Source organism: Equus asinus, chromosome 2 (assembly GCF_041296235.1).
Source record: "Equus asinus isolate D_3611 breed Donkey chromosome 2, EquAss-T2T_v2, whole genome shotgun sequence".
In the NCBI taxonomy this organism is placed as follows: Eukaryota; Metazoa; Chordata; class Mammalia; order Perissodactyla; family Equidae; genus Equus; species Equus asinus.
In genome coordinates this window covers 134,437,896-134,460,077 of record NC_091791.1, presented here as the reverse complement: position 1 = coordinate 134,460,077, position 22,182 = coordinate 134,437,896, and the positions used below count along the sequence as shown (strand labels likewise).

The window sequence follows — 22,182 nt, the reverse complement described above, 5'->3', positions numbered from 1 at the left end:
CTGGGTCTTCCTGGCTTGGCCGCCAACCCTCTGAGCCCACTGCTGCCCATGGCAGGAGGCTGGTGGGGGAGCTCTGAGGTTCCCTTTGGTCTGAGACTGTCTGAGATAAAGATGCAGTGATGAGCACGAGAGGAGTGCAGAGAGAAACTGCAGAGAAGGCACATCAGAGTGCGCTCCACAGCTGGGAGGCGAAAGCTGGTTAGGGATGAGGAGAGAAGAAGAGGTGGAGGGACGAGGGTCACGAGGTGGAAGCCGGGTAAACATGCCTCTGGCCTCGCCAGGGCCTGATGCAGTGGGTGGCTCATGACTCCTGCAGTCTTCTACCCTGGACAGAGCCAGGAAAAGGTGATGGGACTACTGCGACTCCGGTGGGAATGAATTCCATTCCCTTCCCCAAGAGCAGCTCTCGGGGAGGGGACATGAAACCTGGATGGTGGGGCACTGTGCGGGGGTGAGGGGCACACACCTGGCTCCTGTGGATGGTCTGCCGATGCTCTCCCATCTTCAGGGTTCAGAGTCCTGCTTTTATGGACCTGTGGTGTGTTGAAAGGAAAAGCAGTCTGTCTGTGGAAGTGCCCACCATGGAGAGGGAGGAGGGGCATCTTCAGATCCACCCTTCGTAGCTGGAAGACCCTCTGCCCGGAAACTTTCAGGGCCAGGGAGGGGCTGTTCCTCATTCCTTGTTGTGCAGGGTGGGGGGCCCTCCCTGCTCATCCTGCATCCCTTTTTCTCCTCCCAGTGCTTCCTCTGGAGAGGCAGCTCCACGAGGCCGCCCGCCGGAACAACGTCGGGAGGATGAAGGAGCTGATCGGGAGGAGAGTCAATGTCAGGGCCAGAAACCACGTGCGTAAAGGGGCTCCTCCAAATTGGGGACCCTGGAATAGGGATAGTGCCGTGGTTACGCCTCCACAAGGGAGGGACAGTTCACAGACACTAAGGCAGGTGCTCTGGCATGTGTTAACTTGGGGATGGCTCAGGTGGTCCACATTGTCTCAAGGTCTCTGAGGCCTCCCCCAGAGTCGGGGTCAGGATTCTGAGCCAGGCTTGGGCAATTCCAGAGTTCATACTCTTAACCCCTGTGACTCGTGGGAAAGGCACACCCAAGGAACATAGGAACAAAGTCAAGAGGGAAAGGGGTCAAAGGTCAGGAGTTAGAGGCTGACAGTCAGGCAGATAGGGGCAGACACTTGGAAGGACAAAGATGGAGTGGTGCCTGTGGTCAGAAGTCCAGGGACTCAGGACTAAGAGAGGCCAGTCCATGAGAGGCTGAGCATGCGTGAGGCAGCAATTTAGTTCAGTTCTCTGAGGGCCCGCTGTGCCCACTGAGTGTGTAAACCTGCTGTGGGCCCAGATCTGCCCTCTGTGGCTCAACGACCAGGCAGGGAGGCAGACCTGGGCCCTGCTGATCAGGCCTCAGGGAAGGCCACAGGTAGGGTGGTTCACAGCCCTGCTGGGGAAGGCAACAGAGGGAACAGCCATTTCTTCTGGTGGGGGACACCGGGGATAGGCCTGGGTACCACCTGGGGTGGCCTCTCTCCGTCTTGGGGCTTCTGGCTGTAAGGAGCGTTTTAGAGGAGATGCTGGCCCGGGTGGAGGTCAGCGGAGGCTGAAAGGGTTGGGAGCAGCTTTCCTGACTGCAGCAGAGGCTGCTCTGTCTGGGGTGACATGACAGGGGTATGACTGGGTCTTCAGAGCCTGCCTGCGGCTCAGTTATAGGAACAGATTCTACGGTGTGTCTGGTGCATTTTGATTTCCAGAGCACTCTCTGCCAGTTTCCTGGGGTCCTCACTCACTCCTGGAGAGGGGAGGAGGGCAGGAAGCGTTAGTCCTGGTTATCGATTGAGGGGAGCACAGAGGGAGTAGCAAGTCGCCTTAGGTAACACAGCATGTTATTGGTGACTGGAACCTTGGTCTTAACTCCTGGACAAGCACTTGCCAGGAAGCATGGACTTGCAGGATGATAGGATGCTAATGCTAGATTCCTTCATCCATTCATTTGTTCATTCATTGATTCATTCATTAAATATTTATTTACTTACTTACTTTACCGGCTTACTCTGCCAGTGCTGTGCTAAGTGCTGGGGATGCAGAGCAGACATGGTCCCTGGCCCCTTGAAGCTGATAGTCTGGTGGGGAAGGACAGACATTAAACAGCATCGCGCAAACAATTCATTCCCACTGTGATAAGCTGAGAGCATGTGGGGACTGGAGGGGGCCCACCCCACTTACGTGGGTCAGGGAAGGCTTCCCAGGGAAGTGGCATTTTCGTGGGATCAGGTGAAGAAGGACAGTGGTCCAGGCAGCGGGGACAGCGTGGGCAGAAGCTTGAGGAAGGAAGGAATAGCTGGTCCCCAGGGAGACCACACAGAAAATTAGTTTCCTTTTGTTTTCCTCTCACAAGCGGAAACCTCCGGAGGGAAGGGGGCCGTGGGTTGGCTCCCCTAGGCTTGCTCAGATGTGTGAAGGCCAGAGACCATGGTGAGCTGCCAGGGTGGTGTGACAGTGAGGTGAGGAGTCAGGCCCCAGCAGGCCTGTTCTGAGGGAAGGAGGGGACAGAACGGGGCCCTCAGGGACTTGGAGAGTATCCTCAGACACGGGTGGCTGTCCAGCAGAGGGAGCAGCAGGAACAAAGACAGAGGGGAGAAGTTGTCTGGCATTTCTGAGAAGCAGTGGTGGGCAGTGGTGGGCAGGCGGGACAGGCAGGGCCTCCGAGGCCCCGGGGTCAGGAGTATCCCAAGAGCAGCGGGAAGCTGTGAAGAGTTTTAGCTGGGGACACATGGACTAATCCTGTGTTTTACTATGTTCATTTCAGCTGCTGCCATGGGGAAGGGCCAGAATGTGGCTGGGGCCCCTGCCAGGTGGTCACCAGAGCTGACAAAGGCCCTTCCACCCTGCAGGCCAGCTGTCCTGGCCGGGAGGTGGGGGGCGCTGTGGGAGGCGGGCCAGGCAGCCGGCCGGCGCCTCACAGGTTTCCTCTCGATCCTGGCAGGTGGGCAGGGTGGCCCTGCACTGGGCGGCAGGCGCAGGGCATGAGCAAGCTGTGCGGCTGCTCCTGGAGCATGGGGCTGCTGTGGACGATGAGGATGCGGTACGGGACCCCTCGTGGAGGCGCGTCTGTGTGTGCGTGTCTGTCTGTCTGTCTGTCTCAGGGTGATGGAGGGGCATCGAGCTCTCTCTGGGTCTACGAGCCAGGGGTCATTGCCGAGGTCGCTGCTGACATGCAGATGCACAGGTGCAGGGTAGGCAGGGAGTCAAGTCTTCGGGCACCAGTGACACTGCACGGATCCCATTTTTCGCTTGCACAGTCATAAAGATCTCTCCATTTTCAAGGGCCTTTCAGTTCTCAGAGAGCCTTTTCAGCCCCTCGTGATACCCTATGAACAGGGAGAGATATGAGTTGTAGAACGGAAAATTGGGTGAGTTGACAAAGGCCTTATTTGTAAAGCCATTGGGAGGAAGGTCTCTCATGAGATGCCACAGGGCTCTGTCCTGGGTAACCCTTTAACCAACAACCTGGATAAAGACTAACAGTCTTACTTAACAAATTGGCAGGCAGCACATTGTTGAGAGAGAGCACTGAAGAATAACAGGGTCTGCAAAATTATCTCTACAGGTTTGGGGAGAGGTCTGAATTTTGACAGGGATACCCGAAAAAGTCTGAATTTAAATTTTTTTTAAAAAAATTATAAACTTCCCTGCAGAGACTTAGCTTCCATGGAAATATTTTTCTTTGGCCTGGCTTCTCTCTGCTCTCAGGCCCCGCCTCGAGGGGGCTTGATTTCGAGTGGGGCTGGGAGTGAGTGGGGCAGCTGCACCTGCCTCTCCACCCCTACCCGTACCTGCTTCGGCCTCCTTTAGAGGGGACTCTGGAAGGAGAGTGTCTGGGATCCTTAGTCTGAGTTTCCCAATAAAACACTGGAACCTCTTGCATCAGCCCTTTGCTCACAAAGACGCCACTCTCACCACTGTGCTCTGTTATTTCTTCCTTGAGGGACTGAGTGAGAAAGGAAGATATGAGGGAGAATAGGAAGAGAAAGTCCTTTTATAGATCTTCTCTATTTCCTTTGAGAACAGTAATAAAGACATTTGGAGCAGTAAGAAGGCTGGTGGACATGCCTACTTTAGTAACAGGAGAGTGGAGGAGATACTGGAGAGGGAAATCCTGTTGTTGAGGGAAGGTCTCTAGTGATATGCCACACGGCTCTGTCCTGGACGGTTCCTGGATCTAGGACTGTGAATATCCCTGGGGTTCCCACTGGCAGGAGGCTCTGGCTCCCATGACCCTCCTCCCCCAGCCCTGAGCCTTGACACTCATCATCATTCCCACCTGCTGTGGGTTTCTCCCTCTGGACTCCGCCCTGTGCCTCGTCCAGCCAGCCCACAGTTACTGATACTCTTCCCGGGGCTGAGCTCTGAGCTGGTGCTGTGTTTCCTGGCCTCTTTGGCTCTAGCTGAGAACAGCTCCAGTCCCCATGTGAGCTGCTATGTCAGGTCCAACACCTTCCCCAAGATTTCAGCAGGAAGGGCTTAGGTTCTTGTGGTCAGTGCTGGCTCTTACTTCTAGCTTCTGCTCAGTCTTTGCCGTCCTCTTGAAATTTTGCAAATAGTGCCTTATCGCTACCTTGGCATCACCCCCACTGTGGCTCTCAGTGCTTCTCCCTGGTTTCCACAGAGACCCCATTTACAGAAAGCTTCCAGTGTGGGCAGGCTTTCCAAAATAAGAGATGGAGGGGATTTACGTCACACATGAAAACAGTCTACAAATCCTAAAATCCTGTCTGGCATTCCTGTTCTTTAAGTCCCTTGACCTCTTCCTTGTCTTGGCCTCAGCGTCTGCCCCCCCACCCCAATGCTCCTTGTCTGCACCACAGCCTTCCTGCCTCCAAATTCCTGCCCTTTCTAAAGCAGAGCCACAAGACTGTCTTTGGATGCCCAGTGGCTGCTGATCAGTTTCACCTTTCACTCCCACCACTTGTCAAAGGTTTTACCCAGACGGAGTTCCGTCCCTAAGAGGAATTCTGGTGCCAGCCACTAAGACCCCCTTTCCTGGTGCTCCTCACAAAGGCTCTTTGTGGGGCCAGTGGGGAGGCAGCTATGATCCGGGGTGTTCCGTGCAAGTGCTGGGTGGGGCACTCTCCCTCCTAGAGGTCCGACTGTGAAATTGAGGCTGATTCAGGACTAGGAGCTGACCAACCCTGTCCTTGTGGCCCCTGCCCTAGGCCCCAGGCAGCTTGGAACATGCCGAGGGTGGGCATAGGTTAAGGGGACACTGACCCCTAGTTCTTCTTGAGGTGGGCTCTGCATTTCAGCTCCCAGCTGCACGTGGGAGCACTTGCCCACTGCAGGCCTGCTTCTTATGCTGCTGGGGAGATTCTTTGGCCTATCAGAGGAGACCACACTGTCGGTTCATTCTACGTATGACAGGCTTTTGGCCTTGCCCGGAGACCTAGAGCCACACATGACACTTTCTGTGAGAAAATATGTTCTGGTCTATTGGCACAGATGTTAGCTCAGGGACAATCTCCCTCAAGCAAAAAGAAAAAGATTGGCAACAGTTGTTAGCTCAGGGCCAATCTTCCTCACCAAAAAACAAAAAAATTCCTGGACTTTATTTATTTATTTAAAGATTGGCCCTGAGCTAACATCTGTTGCCCATCTTTTTTCTTCTTCTTCTCCCCAAAGCCCCCCAGTACGTGGTTGTATATTCTAGTTGTAGGTCCTTCTAATTTTACTATGTGGGACGCAACCTCAGCATGGCTTGATGAGCAGTGCTGGGTCCACACCCAGGATCCGACCTGATGAAACCCTGGGCTGCTGAAGCAGAGAGGGTGAACTTAACCACTCAGCCACAGGGCCGGCCTCTGGACTTTGAGTTCCCAAAGCTGGAAGCTCCCTGGCCTGGATGGTCCCTCATGGTTGTATGACTATGCAGTGCAGATAGGGCCCAGGTGGCACAACCACACCTCCTTACATTCTCCTCCCCTCCTCCCCTGTGTCCTCTCCCCCAGTTTGGGATGAACGCGCTTCTCCTGTCTGCCTGGTTCGGCCACTTACGGATCCTGCAGATCCTGGTCAACTCTGGGGCCAAGATCCACTGTGAGAACAAGGTAAGGCCCCCCTGCCCCTGCCTCCTCTCTTCCTCCTGCCCCCAGCTGCACAGGTCTACCCCATCTCTGCCCCCTCCTGCCCGCCATGAGCCTCTGCCTGCTCCAGCTTGCCCTGGCCCTCTGAGAACCCTCCCGAAGCCCCAGCTAAGCTCAGCCCTGTGAAGCTGGCACCCTCACTGCTTCCCCTGGGGCTGAGAGAAGGGTCTGGGGTATGTCTTCTATCAACACTGAAAGCCTCTTTCTTCTGATCCCCCCCCAACCCTTTACCACCCTCTGGTGTGGGGACAGTCCCCAGCCCTCTGGGCAGCCTTCTTATTTACACAAGAGGAACCGAAGGAACACCCTCTGAGGGTCTTAGGAAGGTTAGATGAGATGGGGTGTGGCCTCCTCCTCTGCCCGGCCGGCCCCTGCCTCCCTTGTGGTCTGTGTGGAAGGAGGAAGGCACCGTTTACCGAACTGTGGGGCCTTCAGCAAGTTACTTCACCCTTTGAACCCCAGTTTTTCCATTTGGAAGTGGGGATGCTAGGACCCCCTCTGAGCTGAGGGAGAAACAAGAGCAGTGCTGTGGGCAAAGTGCCTGGCTCGGTGCCTGGTCCCTTGGGGAGCCTGGCAGTGCCTCGCCGCTCACTGGTGGGCCCTGGGGTTTGAGGGAGGCGGGGCCCGCGAGTCGGAGTGCCTGGAGTCCCTGCGCTGGTGTCCCAGTGGCCCTTAGGAAAATGCAGTCATTTCCGGGCCAAAAACCTTCAGCCAGGTGTTCTCAGCCTTGGTCCTTAGAGAGAGTTCAGGGGTCCAGCGACTCGGATGGGAAAAAAAGTATGTATTTTTTTTAACATAACTTCTACTTGAAAATTTAGCATTTCTTTCAGTGATGAATGTGGGTGGTATTAGTATTACCTGTGACTTATCACTTATAGAAAATGTAGCTATTTTCATATCACGTTACAGTTTTTAAGGTATATCAAAATACTATTTATGTTCATCATTACTTAGAAATTATGGCAGTTACCAATCCTTCACTAGATCTTGTTGTTTAATGGATCAATAAAGCACGTATGTTACTAGATTGAAAATTTGCTTTTTGACATTTTTGCTAATTCTGTTTCAATATAATTGGTTTCCTTTTGTCATGGGCAGAGTAATAGCCCCCAAAGATGTCCATGTCCTAACCTTGGAGCCTGTGAACCCCAGAATCTAACATGGCAAAAGGGACTTCGCAGGTGTGATTAGGTTAAGGACCTTGAGGCGGGGAGATTATCCTAGATTATCCACACTGGCCCACAAAGGTTCTTAGAGGAGGAAGAGGAAGGCAGAGGGTCCGAGAAGGAGATGTGATGGAGGAGGCAGAGGTTGGAGTGATGCGGCCACAAGCCTAGGAATGCGGCAGCCTCTGGAAGCTGGAGAGACCAGGAAAGGGATTCTCCCTTAGGGCCTCCAGAAGAGGCACAGCCCTGCCAACCCATTTTAGACTCCGGCTCCAGAGCTGTAAGATAGTACATTTGTGGTGTTTTAAGCCACCGAGTGTATGGTAATTTGTTACAGCAGCAATATGAAACTAATACACCATTGTAAGCCTGTGTATTTGATTAAAATTTCTTCCTATATAATTTATTTTATGCATTTAAGTAAACATTTTTCTGAGAATGGGTCCGTAGGCTTCACTAGACACCACAAAGGGCCATGGCACATGAGAGTTGTGCTTATGCCATTGTCAGGATTTGTTGTTGTTGGTGGGAATGTCTGACAGCTCCCAGGGAAGGATGCCCCTGGGTTATGGACCACAGGATCTGAGCCCAGAGTGTGGGAGTGAGAGAGTGAGGGCCTATCAGGAGGGACCCTAGGATGGCACCCCGGTTCCAGCTGAGAGTCCTTCTGTCCTGTCCTGCCTGCTTGGCCTGCTTGGCCTTGGAGAAGCTCAGTGGCCCTAGGGAATCCAGTAGCTGTCTTGATGGAATTTGCTATAAACACAGAGCTGTGAATGAGCCTCATTGTTCTAGAATGAGGGAGGCGGGGTCTTGGGTGTGTGTTGAGGGCAGGGGCAGGGCTCTGAATAACGGACTCTTCTGGCTAAGCAGATCCCCTCTGTATTAGTTTTCTATTTTCAGTAACAAACCACCCTAAAACTTAGTGGTTTAACGTAACAATGATTTATTATTTTTCATAATTCTGCATTGGCTGGGCAGTTCCTGTGGTCTTTCCTGGGCTCACTTATGAGACCACAATCAGCAGGAGGTTGGGCTGGGGGCTAGCTCTCTCTGGGTGGCCTCCCTTGCATGTCTGCAGCCTCTGCAGGGAGGGTTGGAACGTCTGGGATGGTGTGGCTTGTTTCTCCAGGTGGTGGCTGATCTTCACGGAGGGCAGGCTGGCCTTCCTTATGTTGCTACCCCATGCATAGAAAAAAGCAAGAGAGGAAGTGGCAAGGTTTCTTGAGTTCAAGGCTGGAAGGTCACATGATATCATACCACATTCTACTGGTCAAAGCCCATTACATGCCACCCTAGATCCAGGGGGAGGAGAATATTGGATTCCCCCTCTGGATGAGAAGGGTAGCACAGTCCAGTAACTTACGGTGCTTCCAAGGGTGGGAGGAATAGTTGCAGCTGTCTTTGTAAACAGTCCATCGCAGCCTTCCTTTCCATCCCTGTGGAAGGTCTTCCCCAAAGATATTCATCACATCTTAGATGAGGATTGAGCCAGGCCCACAATCCATCCACCCCTTCCTGCTTCTGCCCTAAAGCTTTCTCTTTGCCCTGCTGTTTACCTGGCTCTACCTTGCCAGGCATTGGTGATATTTAAAATTTTGCTATAGACTGTATTAGAATTTCACCAGTTTTCCTGTTAATATCCTACAGTATTTAGTCATCTTGTCTCCTCCAATCTTGAGACGATTTCTTAGTCTTTCCTTGTTTTTCATGACACTTTTCTTTGACACTTTTAAAGAGTAGTGGTCAATTATTTTGTAGAATGCCCTTCAATTTGGGTTTGTCGGATGTTTTTCTCATGATTAGATAGACTGGGGTTATGGAATTTTGGGAAGAAGACCACAGAGGTCAAGTGCCCTTCTCATCACCTCGTATTAGGGGGCGTGTCACACCAACATGATTTGTATCTAGTGATAACACTAGTGAGGTTGTTACCTTGATCCAGTTCTGATACCAATTCTGATGTGATGTATTTTCCACAACACCAAGCAATTAACTCAATTCTCCATGGACATTCACCGGGTGTCCCACAATTTAACTCAGTTCTGACACTGTCCACCTGGAGATGGCATCAGATTTCATAAGTTAGGGGCTCAGTCCCACAAGACTGCCCCCACTTCAGATGCCAGTCTCAAGTCCACATTGTTACCTGTGCTTCTGACCAACTGTCTATAAATCAGAGGCTCCCATGACCCCCCTTCTTAGTTTTGATTAATTTGCTAGAACAGCTCTCAGAACCCAGGAAACCAGTTTACTTACTAGATTATCAGTTTATTACAAAGGATATTAAAGGATAGGAATTGTAGGGGAGGAAGACAAGTCCTCTACCCTCTAGGTCCTTCTGGCTAGCCTAAGAATGAAATTGACATGAGACAGAATAACAGGAGAAAATCAAAGCTTTATAACATGTATACATGGGAGAAACCCAGGAAAACTGAGTAGCCGGCTAGAATGGCCAAAGCCGCCACCTTAAATACCATCTTCAGCTAAAGACAAAGGCCCATGCTGGGAGTAGTGGTTTGGGGCCTCAAAGGAGAGGAAGACAATTTACATGGAGATGAAAATGCAAATATTTGTTAATCAAGTGTTTGCTGGGCCGGCTACAGACAAGGTTATCTTGAGATATTAGCTCCTTCCTGGAACAGGCCCTTCTATCCTAAATTCTTTTAGACAGTGAGGGGGAAGGTCAAAGTTTCTTTCAGTCTTTTGTTCTTAAAGATAAGCCAAAGAGACACATTTTGGGGTGACTAATTCTGATCCCCCACCAAATCAATAGCCAGATATACAGATACGTAGAGCCAGGTTCCAAAAGCAGGAGCTTCTGTCCCTATGGAATTTGGGGCCTGGCACGTGGATGCATTCTATTTCACCAACCTGGAAGCTCTCCAAACCCCGTCCCTTTGGGTTTTTATGAGGCTTAATTACTTAGGCATGACTGATTAAATCCTTGGCCGTGGGTGATTGATTCAACCTCCAGCCCTTCTCCTCTTTCTGGAGGTCAGGGGGGTGGGGCTGAAAGTTCCAACCCTCTAATCCCTGGTTGGTTCCCAGGCAACCAGCCCCTGTCTTTAGGTTACCTAGGGCTTCCCCAGGCCCCTCATTAACATAACAAGAGATTCCTTTCTGGCTCTTACTGCTAGGGTAACCTAAAAGAGCTTTGTGCCAGAGACAACGATGAAGACCAAATATATAATTCTTATTATAAATCACAATATCACCCTTGATCTCTTGGTGAAAGTGGTGTTGTCCAGGTTCTCCACTGTAATGTTAGCATTTTTCACTTTCCTTACTCTATTGTTAGAAACTCTTTGTGGTTTTAACTTACATTTCAGTAATGACTAATGATGTCAGATATGTTTTCATGTGCTTATTTGCCATTCATATATCTTCTTTGGTCTCCAAATTATTTTTATTTATTTATTTATTTTAAGATTTTATTTTTCCTTTTTCTCCCCAAAGCCCCCTGGTTGTGTACTTTTAGTTGTGGCATGTGGGACGCCACCTCAGCATGGCTTGATGAGCGGTTCCGTGCCCACGATTCAAACCAGTGAAACCCTGGGCTGCTGAAGCAGAGCACATGAACTTAACCACTTGGCCACGGGCTGGCCCCCCCAAATTACTTTTTAGTTGAGTTGTTTAATTTGTTATTGATGAGTTTTTAGAGTTCTTTATAAATTTTGGATGCATTTTGAAATTGCAGACATCAATGTACTTCCCTCTAAATACTTCAGTGTGCATGTCATTAACTAGAGTTCATTTCTTTACATACAATGAAATACACAAATATTAAGTTTATACTCACTGAGATTTGACAAATGCTATTCCTGTGTAACCCATGCTGCAAGATCATGACCCATCGGTGGTTGCCATCTACTTGAAAATCAGTGTTCCAAACAATCTAGCTGTGATGCAAGGCCAGGGTGGAAGCTCTGGGCTGTGAACATAGGGTTTGCAAACCTCCTTCCTTAATTGTTGCTTCTGGGGCCAAGAGACCTTCTTCCGTACCCCCCACCCTACCACCTCCTCCCCCCGGCCCACTAATCCCCTAGTCCCTAGTCCCTGCAGACCACGCTGCTCTCAGTCCTCCCTGGAAGGTTAGGGGGTGACTTCCTAGTGACAGACACTGGGCACTTAGCCACTGCCTTCCTCGTTTGCTGCTCTATCAAGGAAAGCAGATGCTAGAACCTCCATAACAACATTCTGTGGGGATGTTCTGGGACTGTTAGTGCCATACAGCCTCAGCTTACATCCTCGAATCATTTTCAGTTTATAAAGTACGTTTCCTGTAGGTGATGCTCAAGATTATTAAGCTAATTTGACCTCTGAGAAAGTGGAGGCTCAGGAAGGTAGAGGTAACTAGCCCTAGGCCACAGAGCTGATAAACGCTGGAGCGCAGCACAGATTTGAACTCTGGCATCCTGACTCCCACCCGCCCCTGTGAGGCTGAGTTATCCCAGGGGCCCATCTCCATTTACAGTGTTGTTTCCATGGGGAAGCTGAGTTCTGGGTCATGAACACTCACCGTTGGGGAGACAGCCAGTGTGTGAGAAGGGCCTCCCTTCGCACACTGCAGGGACCACCCTGGCTTGTTTCCAGGAGGGCCTGACCTTACTGCACTGTGCAGCCCAAAAAGGCCACGTGCCAGTGCTGGCATTCATAATGGAGGACCTGGAGGACGTGGCTCTGGACCACGCTGACAAGGTGAGAGTGGCCTCAAGGCTCTTTGTCCTTCTCATTGGGCCAGGGGCTCCTGGGACCACTCCTGCCCATTCCTTGAGTGCATCCTTTGAGCTATGAGTGGTGTAGACTGGACCCCACCTCAGGGAGCTGCTGGTCTGGAAGGGACATGAGGGCACAAATAGCAGGCCGCAGGCAGAACATGGTCAGCTCCCTCAGACAGGTTCTGTTAAGGACTAGACAAGATAGAGAAGGGGGCCACTCCTGTCTGCTTCCCAGAGGAGGTGGTGTTCCGTGAATGAACTGGATTTTGTGGGCAAAGTTGGAAAGCAGGGGAGAATTCCAAATGGAGGAGAGGGCATCGCTAGAGCTTTAGAGGTGGGAAAGGCCCTTGGTGTGTGAGTTCAGATGGACCGGAATCTTGGGAGTGAGGGCCCAAGGAGGTGCTGAGGCTCGTCATGGAGATCTTGACCCTCAGCCTCAGGAATCTGTCCCTTACCCAGTAGGTATCAGGGAGCCACAGAGGGATTTCAGTGGGGGAGGGTCCCCCCCACCCCAAGTGGGGTCTTGTTGGGATATTGGGTCTGGGCTTTCCAGCCAGGGTGTGTAGGGCAAAGGGAGGGGGGAGCAGGAGAGGGGCAGGAGAGGTCACTGTAAGCCCAGAGTGGTTGGGGAAACAGAGACCAGGGGGGCAGGGCATGGAATGTTCACTCTCTTCTCTTTCCAGCTGGGAAGGACAGCGTTTCACCGGGCTGCTGAGCACGGGCAGCTGGATGCTCTGGACTTCCTTGTGGGCTCTGGCTGTGACCACAGTGTCAAAGACAAGGTACTGTAACCATGGGTCCCAGGGGAGGGCCCAGGCTCTGGGCTCCTGACCAGGGCGGGTGCTGGCAGCTCACCTGTGCTTACTTCTGACTCCAGCATCCTGGAGGGGCTGGATCGGCCCAAAGACCAGAGTGTGTCTGATGTTCATCCAGCAGGCAATTTTTGAGTACGTGCCATGGGCCAGCCCTGTGCTATGGGTGAGGAGCACAAAGATGCCCAAGACATAGTTTCTTACTCAAGGAACTCAACACCACAGTCCTAGTAAGGAGCTATGATCCGAAGTGGGGAGTCAGGATGGCAAATCTGATTGGTCGGTAGTGCTGCCTGGAGTGGGTTTGAGTGGGACTGTGGTTTCACTGGGGATGCCTGGTGTTAGGCGGTGTGGGAAAGGGTTGGGGGCTGGTAGCCACACACCTGCTGGTTATTTGCTTTCTTTGTATTTTAGTAATCTACTATGGTTATGGTGAAAGCAGGGTCAGGGCGCTGAGGAGGGAGAAGTTCATTTAGGGTGGGGAGCTTACCAGCAGGATTTCTCCAATCTGAGAAGGGGTGAGGGATGGGGACCAGAGGGGGCTATCCTACAAATGACTCGTATCAGTGGACCATTTTGAATCGTTAGGCAAATGTGTTGCAGCAAATTCTAAACAATGCTTCCAACAAAGAGACAAACTCCATTTTTAATCTTCTGATTAATGTGCTCCGCCAGGAGAGGAGTTCTGTTTATAAGCTAGTGACGGAGAGTTCACAGAGAAAGGCACTGCAAGGTCTTAGAAATGGAAGCCCCTTCATCAAGGGCAAGTTCAACCTTTTCACTTTACAGATGTGGAAACTGAGGCCCAAAGAGGGGGATCCTTTAGCCAAGGTCACACAGCAAGACAAAGGTTGAGCTGAATTTGGAACCAGCATCCTGATACCTAGCGCTGTGCTCCTCCCTCTCACCAGGCTGCCTCCTGGGGCACTGAGCCCTTGGAGTCTGTACTGAATCTGTCGTCCACACTCATCCTTTCAGGATGAAAAGGCTGAGTCAGGTTCCGAGAATGAGATCAGGCCAATTTCCTTCATTTCGGAAACACGGCCTGAGCACGTCATGCTCTGTGCCAGCATGGGGTCAGGAACTGGGAGTACGGAGAGGTGTAAAGGACAGCCCTTGCCAGGACATGTCCACCCAGGAGGCAAAAATGATTGTACTCAGGGCCCTAGGAGAACAGGAGCTCCCAAACTAGAAAACAAGAAAAGTCCAGCTCTGATGAACTTACCCAGAATCTTGCAATCAGAAATTCTAAAAGGAAGCTTTTAAAATTGCATGCTCCTGTTAAGTTTTGTACTTTCAGATGAGGAGCGTCTTCATTTTGAATTTCATTTGAGGAGGGGTTCAGAATGCTTTTCAAGGCTTTGAGCCACTGAAGGTCTGGCTCCTACTAGGACCCCACAGCCTGCACAGGGAGGTAGAGCTGTCAGAAGCGATGACAACACACGTCATGCCACAGGTGCTGTAGGTAGGGAGGCTTACAGAGCCCAGGGAGTCATTAGTTCCCCTGGGAATGTCAGGGAGATGCTGACAGGGCCTCAGAGAGGTGGAAAGGCTGGGCATCCCCATGGGCGGAGGGGAGAGGGCACTAGGCCCAAAGTCAAGGCCTCCTTCTGCCCAGCTCTCCTGCCTCTGAGCCCGCTGCCCTCCCCAGGGAGAGTCCCAGCGCCCTGTTAGGGGGTCCATGCCACCTGCAGCTTCAAAGGGCAGGATGTGGGTATTTATAACCTAGAGGGAAGAAGAAAGCCCCACCCTGTCTCCACAGCCTGCTACCTATGGGCACCTGCAGCCCCCACGGTTCACCCGCTTCCTTCGTGTCTTCTTGAACAGAGACTTCACACCGTGGCCACATTTCCCACAGCCTGGTGCTTGCTTGCAGCAGCGAGCCAACCAGGTCACTGTGTGCGCATCTGCAGAGGGTGGGGGAGGAGCGGAACGGCTGGTGAGGGGATATTTTAAACAATTTTTATTTATTAATATGACAGTGATCGTAAAGGAAATTTAAATCTTTCATCTTCGATCCCATCAGATAGTTAGAGCTATTTAATGGATGTGTGGGTCGCCCATGGCGGGTATGTTCTATCTGTCGTCAGTGCTGCTGTGGCTTGGTATGCTGTGTGTTCACATCCTCACTGGGCCCTTTAAGGATCTGTGCTTAAATGCGAAGGTCTTGATTCCTTCCTCAGGAGGGCAGTGAGACAGGCCGGGTAGAGGAGAGAGCTTGAGCCAGGAGGCTTCCACGACTGGGTCAGCTAGCTATGTCCCAGGGGCCTTCTGGGCATGATGAATGGCCAAAGTTGGATCTTCCCTTCTGGATGCTTCTGTGGGTTCCTCAGGGGTCCTTGCCCTGGTCCTCCGTCTGTGGTTCCTTCTTAGGGACATACCTTGACGTGTCACCTCCCCTCTCTGAACCTCAGCTGCCACGTCTATAAAATGAGGGGCGGCTCCAGCTTGTCCCCAGGGCCTGCGGGGGTCTGTGACTCTACTGGCCCCTCAGGAACCCTTCTCCCTGAAGGACGGGAACACGGCCCTTCACCTGGCTGCCGCCCGGGGCCACCTGGCTGTGCTGCAGCGACTCGTGGACATCAGGTTGGACCTGGATGAGCGGAATGCGGTGAGTCATGCCCAGAGGATGCAGAGATGCATGAGGCTCGCTTGCTCCCTGCCTTTGAGGAACCTACAGCCTGAGGTATGGCCTGATTTTCCCCTGGGAGAGCCCCTGCAGCCGGGAAGCTGAGGACGTGTTTTCAGACTAACAGTCCACCAGGAAAAGATAAGCAGCAGCACAAAACTCGAGGCTTGGTGAAGGCTCTAGGCATGAGGGATCACCAAGAAGTATACCATGGTGTGTACTCAAAGAAGGGAGAAGTCGCTGTGGCCAGGATGATCTGGGAAGGCTTCCTGGAGTAGGAGGGAATAGACAGAGAGTAGGGGGTGAGACAGCTTGGAGGGTGAGGAGAACTGAGCAAAGCATAGGAGAGAGTGAATGTACCACATGCCCCTCAAAATGAGACAGTCAGGTTCGGGGCTCAGGGAACCATAAATAACTAAGGTCGCTGTCCTCAGTAGCAGGGCAGAGGAGAGCTTAAAGAGCCCTGGAGCCATGGCAGAAGGGGTGTCCTCTCCCCTTGAGGCCTGGGCTCAGCCTCCCCGCCGTCCTCATCCCTCTGGTGTTTCAGGAGGGTCTGACTGCCCTGCACGCGGCTGCTGAAGGGATCCACCCCGACTGTGTGCGGCTCCTCCTTGGGGCTGGGAGCAACGTGAACACCCTCACCCAGGTAACCAGGCCTCCCCACCACTGACATCTGCCTGCGGCAGAACCATAACCACATCAACAGTAGCAGCCACCATCATCCCTGAATATTATGTGAATAGAGGCTATGAGGCAGCAGGCCCGGGTTCTGGTCTGGCTTCTCCGCTGCAGAACTCTGTGACCTTGGGCCAGTTACCTAACTTCTCTGAGCCTCGTTTCCCAACTATGAAATGAGGAGGCTGCATACTTACTGTTTTACACTCTGTGAGGATTAACTACCTAGTACGGTGCCTGAGACATAATAGCAGCTCCCCACCTGTCAGTGTCTTCTTATTGTTGGGCACTTCGTGGTTCACAAGGCCCGTTTGTGACTATTACCTTAGAGAAATTCTCCCCATTTGACAGGTGAGGAAATTGAAGTTTAGAGAGGGTCACTGACTTTCCCAGGTCACAAGCTTGTAAGAAACAAAGCTGAGTCTGAGAAGCCCATTTCCTGACTGCAATGCTCAGGCCTGGAAGGTTCATCCCACCTGTGCAGGGGCCACCCAGCCCTCAGGCTGGAGCTGGGACTCTGGGACAGGGCTCTTCTCTCCCTCCCCATTGTCCACCTCAAGTCGGCCCCAGGACAGTCCCCGCTGTGTCCTGGAGACACACAAGGTGTGGTCTTTCTCTAGGTAGGGAGTTCACTTTTTTTGTTTTTGCTTTTTATTTTTAGATGGATGAGGAATAATTTGTCTTAGCTGGCTGAAGGGCTTCAGGTTCTGGAATTCTCTATTCTAAATTTCAATAATAATGCAAAAATAATAATAATAAATAATAAAATATAAATAATAGTGAAAATAGTTAAAAAACAGGAATTAAAATGGGATGCTCAAAAATATTTATTTAACACAAAAGGAGACAGTCAAGGAGAAACAGAACAAAAAAGACAGGAAACATATAGGAAATAAATAGCAAAATGGCAAATGCAAATTTAATCATAATATCAGTGTTAATATCCCCTAAATGTGAATAATGCTTTATAAGCCACAAAACACTTAATTTGCAGAATTCCCCTGGAGGTGTGGGAACTACTACCCCAGGAGTGTGGGGGTCACCAGAGCCCAGAGAGGAAAGGCGGCTGCCCCAGGGCACCCAGCTATGTCCTCCCATTGGCTTGGTGTTGCTCTTCAGTCAGCAGGTCCCTTCTCTGTGCCCAGTACAGTACTAGGTGCTGGGAGGGGGCAAAAGAAGTGAAATGCCAACAGTAGCAGAGACTGGGGAGGTTGTGTCCAGCTGGTGGTCATTGGTGGCTCTGGAGCTGCCCACTGCACTGGGCCTTGTGCTCCAGCTTCGGCTTGAGGTTTCTGGCAGAGGCACAGAAACCCTCCCACCCCTCACAATGCGGTGCAGCAGGGTCTCTGAGGAGGCGGCAAGTCCAGTGTGATGGCATTTCCCATTGAGGGGTGGACTGGTTCCCACCCACCCGGTGCACTTCCCTCAGATGGGACTTTGGGAGGGTGACCAACTTGTCCTGGTTTGCCCCGTACTGTCCTGGTTTTAAAACCAAAAATCCCAAATCCTAAGGAACCCTCAGTCCCGGCAATCTGGGACAGTTGGTCACCTATGGGGCTTGCCTGGCAGCGTGGGGAGGTATCGCATGTGACATCGTTGTTGCCTCAGGGGTGGGCTCTGGCTGACGGAGAGCGCTTAGAAGGCCTGTCCGGCATGAAGCCCTCGCTCTGGCCCTGCCAGGCTCCTGCCTGGACACGCTGAGGCCTGTTCCAGCCGGACAGTCCACGCCAGGTGGGGTTTGCTCTGTACGGGCAAATCTGATTTGTCCCCCTCTTTGAAAACCACCTCCTCAGAGTCTGTACTCTGCATGTCTTTACCAGCTAAGGAATTGTTCGGGCCTTGGCCTATGTTCCAGAATTTGTGACAGGAGGCAAGGAAAAGGCTGAGGCCATAGTGAGCCCCTGGTACTAGTCACCTGGCCTGGGCAAGTCACTGATGCCTCCAGCGTCAGGGTTTAATGGGGATAATAGTCCCAGGAGGTTGTGAGATGCAAATGAGATAAGGAATCCCATAGTGCTTTGTAAACCCCACTGCATGATGTGAGGTCCTTAGGACACTGCGTTGATGCCTGTTTCCCTCTAGAAAAAGCAGAGCTGCCTCCACTATGCAGCCCTCAGTGGCTCCGAGGACGTGGCCCGGGCCCTCATCCACGCAGGAGGCTGCACCAATGTGGCTGATCATGTAAGTGCGGGGTCCTGGATTGAAGGGGGTCCCCACTGCAAAGTGTCCCCTGACCCCACCGTTGGAGTACAGCAGGGAGCACTTCAGGCACTTCAGGCCCGTTGGGGTTGGGGCGGGGCCAGGACCAGGGGAGCTGACAGCACTAGGGAGAGTCAAATAAGCTCCCAGCTGCAACAGGATTAGAAACCGAGGTTGCATTTCCTCCAGAGTGAATTATCAGCTCGTTTTTTCCACTCATTTATCCACTGGGTCTCAGTAACGATCTTTATGTTACAGATCTAGGCTCTCGGTTGTTCATTTTTCTCCTGTTGTGTTGTGGTGCACACACAGGCAACATAAAACCTTGTGGTTAAGACATGGACTTTGGTGCCAGACAACCTGGCTTTGAGGCCACTCGCAAACCGAATGACCTCGGGCAAGCTGCTTTGACCTTCCTGGGCCTTTTTCCCTAACTATGGGCACTATTATTATTCCCATTGTATAAGTGAGGAACTATTTATTGTTTAAATTAGGAAGAGGTCATTTCTTTCTTTTTTTTTTTTTTTTTGAGGAAGATTAGCCCAGAGCTAACTACTGCCAGTCCTCCTCTTTTTGCTGAGGAAGCCTGGCCCTGAGCTAACATCCATGCCTGTCTTCCTCTACTTTATATGTGGGATGCCTACCACAGCATGGCGTGCCAAGCCGTGCCATGTCCGCACCCGGAATCCAAACCGGTGAACCTCGGGCCGCGGAGAAGCGGAACGTGTGAACTTAACCGATGCGCCACCGGGCTGGCCCCGAGGTCATTTCTTACAGCTGAAATAAGTACTATATTTAAAATTACTGTAAAAACAGTATACCACAGTTCATTGCAATATAGAGACAAAAGGCATCCTTAATCCCAACCCCCTAGAAAAGCGATGATTTGACTTCATTCCCTCCCAGTTCTTCCTCCTGTAGAGTAGCATCTCCAGCGAGAAAGAATCCAGCCTAAGGCAGAACTCTGGAAAGGGGGAGGCATACTTATCTTACTCATCAAGACACCAGAACCTTGATTCCAGTCCGGTGGAGTCGACCCAGCCCGAGCATCAACTGTTGCTGCATAGTTTTCCTAGGACCCATTTTTAGTGCCAGATGTGGTCCAGTGACCACATCACACTTAACAATTCCTCTACTGTTGGGTATTTAAGTTGGTTCTGACTTTGCCACGATGAATAATGGTTTCATGAACGTTTTTATAGTGCGTAACTTTTTATTTCATTTGCTTTATATATGGATTCCCCAAGCAGGATTTCTGGGTCAGGTGGTAAAAACATTTTTCTGATTCTTGATGTAAGTTGTCAAACTGCTTCCCAGAAGTTCAGACCACATAGCCCCCAGTAATTTATGAGTGACTTTTCATCAATATTGACCTTTCATCAATAAAAAGTAATATTTTTATTAATTTTGTAGTTAAATGATTCTTAGTTATTATTTTACTTTGAATCTCTTTGATTCCTTTCGGCCTGTACTTTTCCTATTAATTCATTTTTCTAGTTTAGGTTCTTCTGTTGTGAGTTATTTCTTTAGATCCCTTGTCTCTGTTGTTGGCTTTCTGTTTCCATGAGGTCATTACTCTTGGAATCGTATATGTTGTTTGCTCGTACAATTTTTTGTTTTTTCCTGAGGAAAATTGGCTCTGAGATAACATCTGTGCCAGTCTTCCTCTATTTCGTTATGTGGGATGCTGCCACAGTGTGGCTGACGAGTGGTGTAGGTCTGCACTCAGGATCTGAACCCTCAAACCTGGGCCACTAGAGTGGAATGCACCAAACTCAACCACTACACCACGGGGCCAGCACTTCTTACAATTTTTTGACATAGATATAATTTTTTGAAATAATATAATGTAATTTTTTGAAAAGATGTAAATTTTTATGTAATCAATGGTATTCTTGACACATTTTGAATTTTAATTTATTTTAATTTTAATCTTCTAGTTGTGATTTAATTTTTTTGTTTTTTTTCCACTGAGGAAGATTTACCCTGAGCTAACATCCTTTGCCTATCTTCCTCTTTTTTTTTTTCATGTGGGTCGCCGCTGCAGCATGGCTGATGAGTGGTGTAGGTCTGCTCCCGGGATCTGAACCTGTGAACCCAGGCTGACAAAGCAGAATGTGCTGAACTTAATCACTACACCATGCGGCCAGCCCCTGATTTTTGATGTTTCTCTTTAATCCTCCTAAAATGTATTTTTGTGTATGGTGTGATATATTACTCAGATTTTTTCCCCCAAATTTTTATATTTCTATCTTAAGTGCATTTGTTAAATAATTCTAACATTTCTTAGTGCTTTTTCATTCCTTCCTTCATCATATATTTACATTTTGATATATGATGCGTTCTATTTGTGGGTGAGTGATTCTCTATTAGTAAGTTTTATGTCTTTTCTTGAGCTGGTACCATGCTATTTTAATTATTATTGCCTTATGATTTGTTTTAAAGTCATAAAGGCTAGTCTCCCTTAATTATTCTTCTCTATTAGTGTAATCTTTTATCCTTTTATAGTCTCGCATGTTTATTCTTCCAATTGAATTTTTTTTTTTTTGAGGAAGATTAGCCCCGAGCTAACATCTGCCGCCAATCCTCCTCTTTTTGCTGAGGAAGACTGGCCCTGAGCTAACATCCAGCCCATCTTCCTCTACTTAAATGTGGAACGGCTACCACAGCGCGACTTGCCAAGTGGTGCCGTGTCCCTACCCAGGATCCGAACCGGTGAACCCCAGGCCGCCAAAGCAGAAGGTGTACACTTAACTGCTGTGCCACCAGGCCAGCCCCTTCCAGTTGAATTTTAAAGTAATTTTGTCAATTCAACAAAATCAACTTAAAATTTATGTTAATCACTAAAGTATAAATTAATTATAGATAATTAAAATGAATTTAATATTTAGTCTTCCCATCTAGGAACATGATATGTCTCTCTCTATACTCAGATATTAATTTAAAACTACTAACAAAGTTAGACTTTAAAAACTTATTAAAGTAATAAAACATAAAAGGAATTTTAGAAAACAGAACAAAATCACTCACGTTTCTACTACCCTGGCACAAATATTCTCTTTTATTTACTCTATACTAATCTTTTAAAAAAGTTACCCACTTTAGCATAGTTAGAATGATCATATACGTATAATCTTGTGCCCAGGTAATCACGAGCATTTCCACGTTCCTGCATCGCTATTGATGCTGACAGTTTTGCCTGTCAAATGGAGGCAGTATGATTTATTACCTTTTCAACTATCGTAGAGCATCAAGTTTACTTGCCAATACAAGTAGCACAGCTTTATGCCTATAAATTTTCTTTTGGGAAGATTCCCAGAGGTGGAAATTTGAGGTCAAATATTGTGAATATCTTTCCAGCTCTTGATGTGTAAACCAAGTCACCTCCTAAAGGTCCTGTGGCAGTCTGCACGGCCACTAGCAGTGTGTGGGTTGGCCATTTCTTAGTCCTTTCACCAGTGTTGTATAGTATGTTTTACATTTTCTCTCAACTGAAAAAAATACCTAACATCCTTCATTATTGTCTTAATTTGCATCCCTTCAATTATTATTGAAAGTGAACATTTTTCCATTTGTAGCTAATTGTCTCTTCAAACTGTTTGCCCATTTATATGTGGGGATCTAAAATGATGTTTAAATTAGTTTGCCTGGGCTCTTTATCATATATATAAGCCCTCTGCCTCCCATGTCAACGATAAAGATTTCTTCTTAGTAGGCTGTTTTCATTTTGACTAGTTTTGCCCCTATTTATTTATATTATTTTTATTTGTTATATTTGCATTTTTTACATATCAAAAAGTAACCTGCTGGTAGTAATAGTGTCAAAAGACACAGACCTAA

At 49.7% G+C, this 22,182-nt stretch overlaps 1 protein-coding gene across 1 annotated transcript in view; it reads left to right on the top strand.

Moving 5' to 3' along the window:
• The first annotated feature begins 745 nt into the window (after positions 1–745).
• Positions 746–22,182, top strand: part of ANKDD1A (ankyrin repeat and death domain containing 1A) — a 38,516-nt gene continuing 17,079 nt past the window's right edge. The window contains 9 exon segments of the mRNA XM_070500085.1: positions 746–843; positions 2,990–3,091; positions 3,094–3,120; positions 6,009–6,107; positions 11,903–12,007; positions 12,711–12,809; positions 15,352–15,450; positions 16,016–16,114; positions 18,226–18,324. Coding sequence (XP_070356186.1) covers positions 796–843; positions 2,990–3,091; positions 3,094–3,120; positions 6,009–6,107; positions 11,903–12,007; positions 12,711–12,809; positions 15,352–15,450; positions 16,016–16,114; positions 18,226–18,324 — 777 coding nt within the window. The 5' untranslated portion in view covers positions 746–795.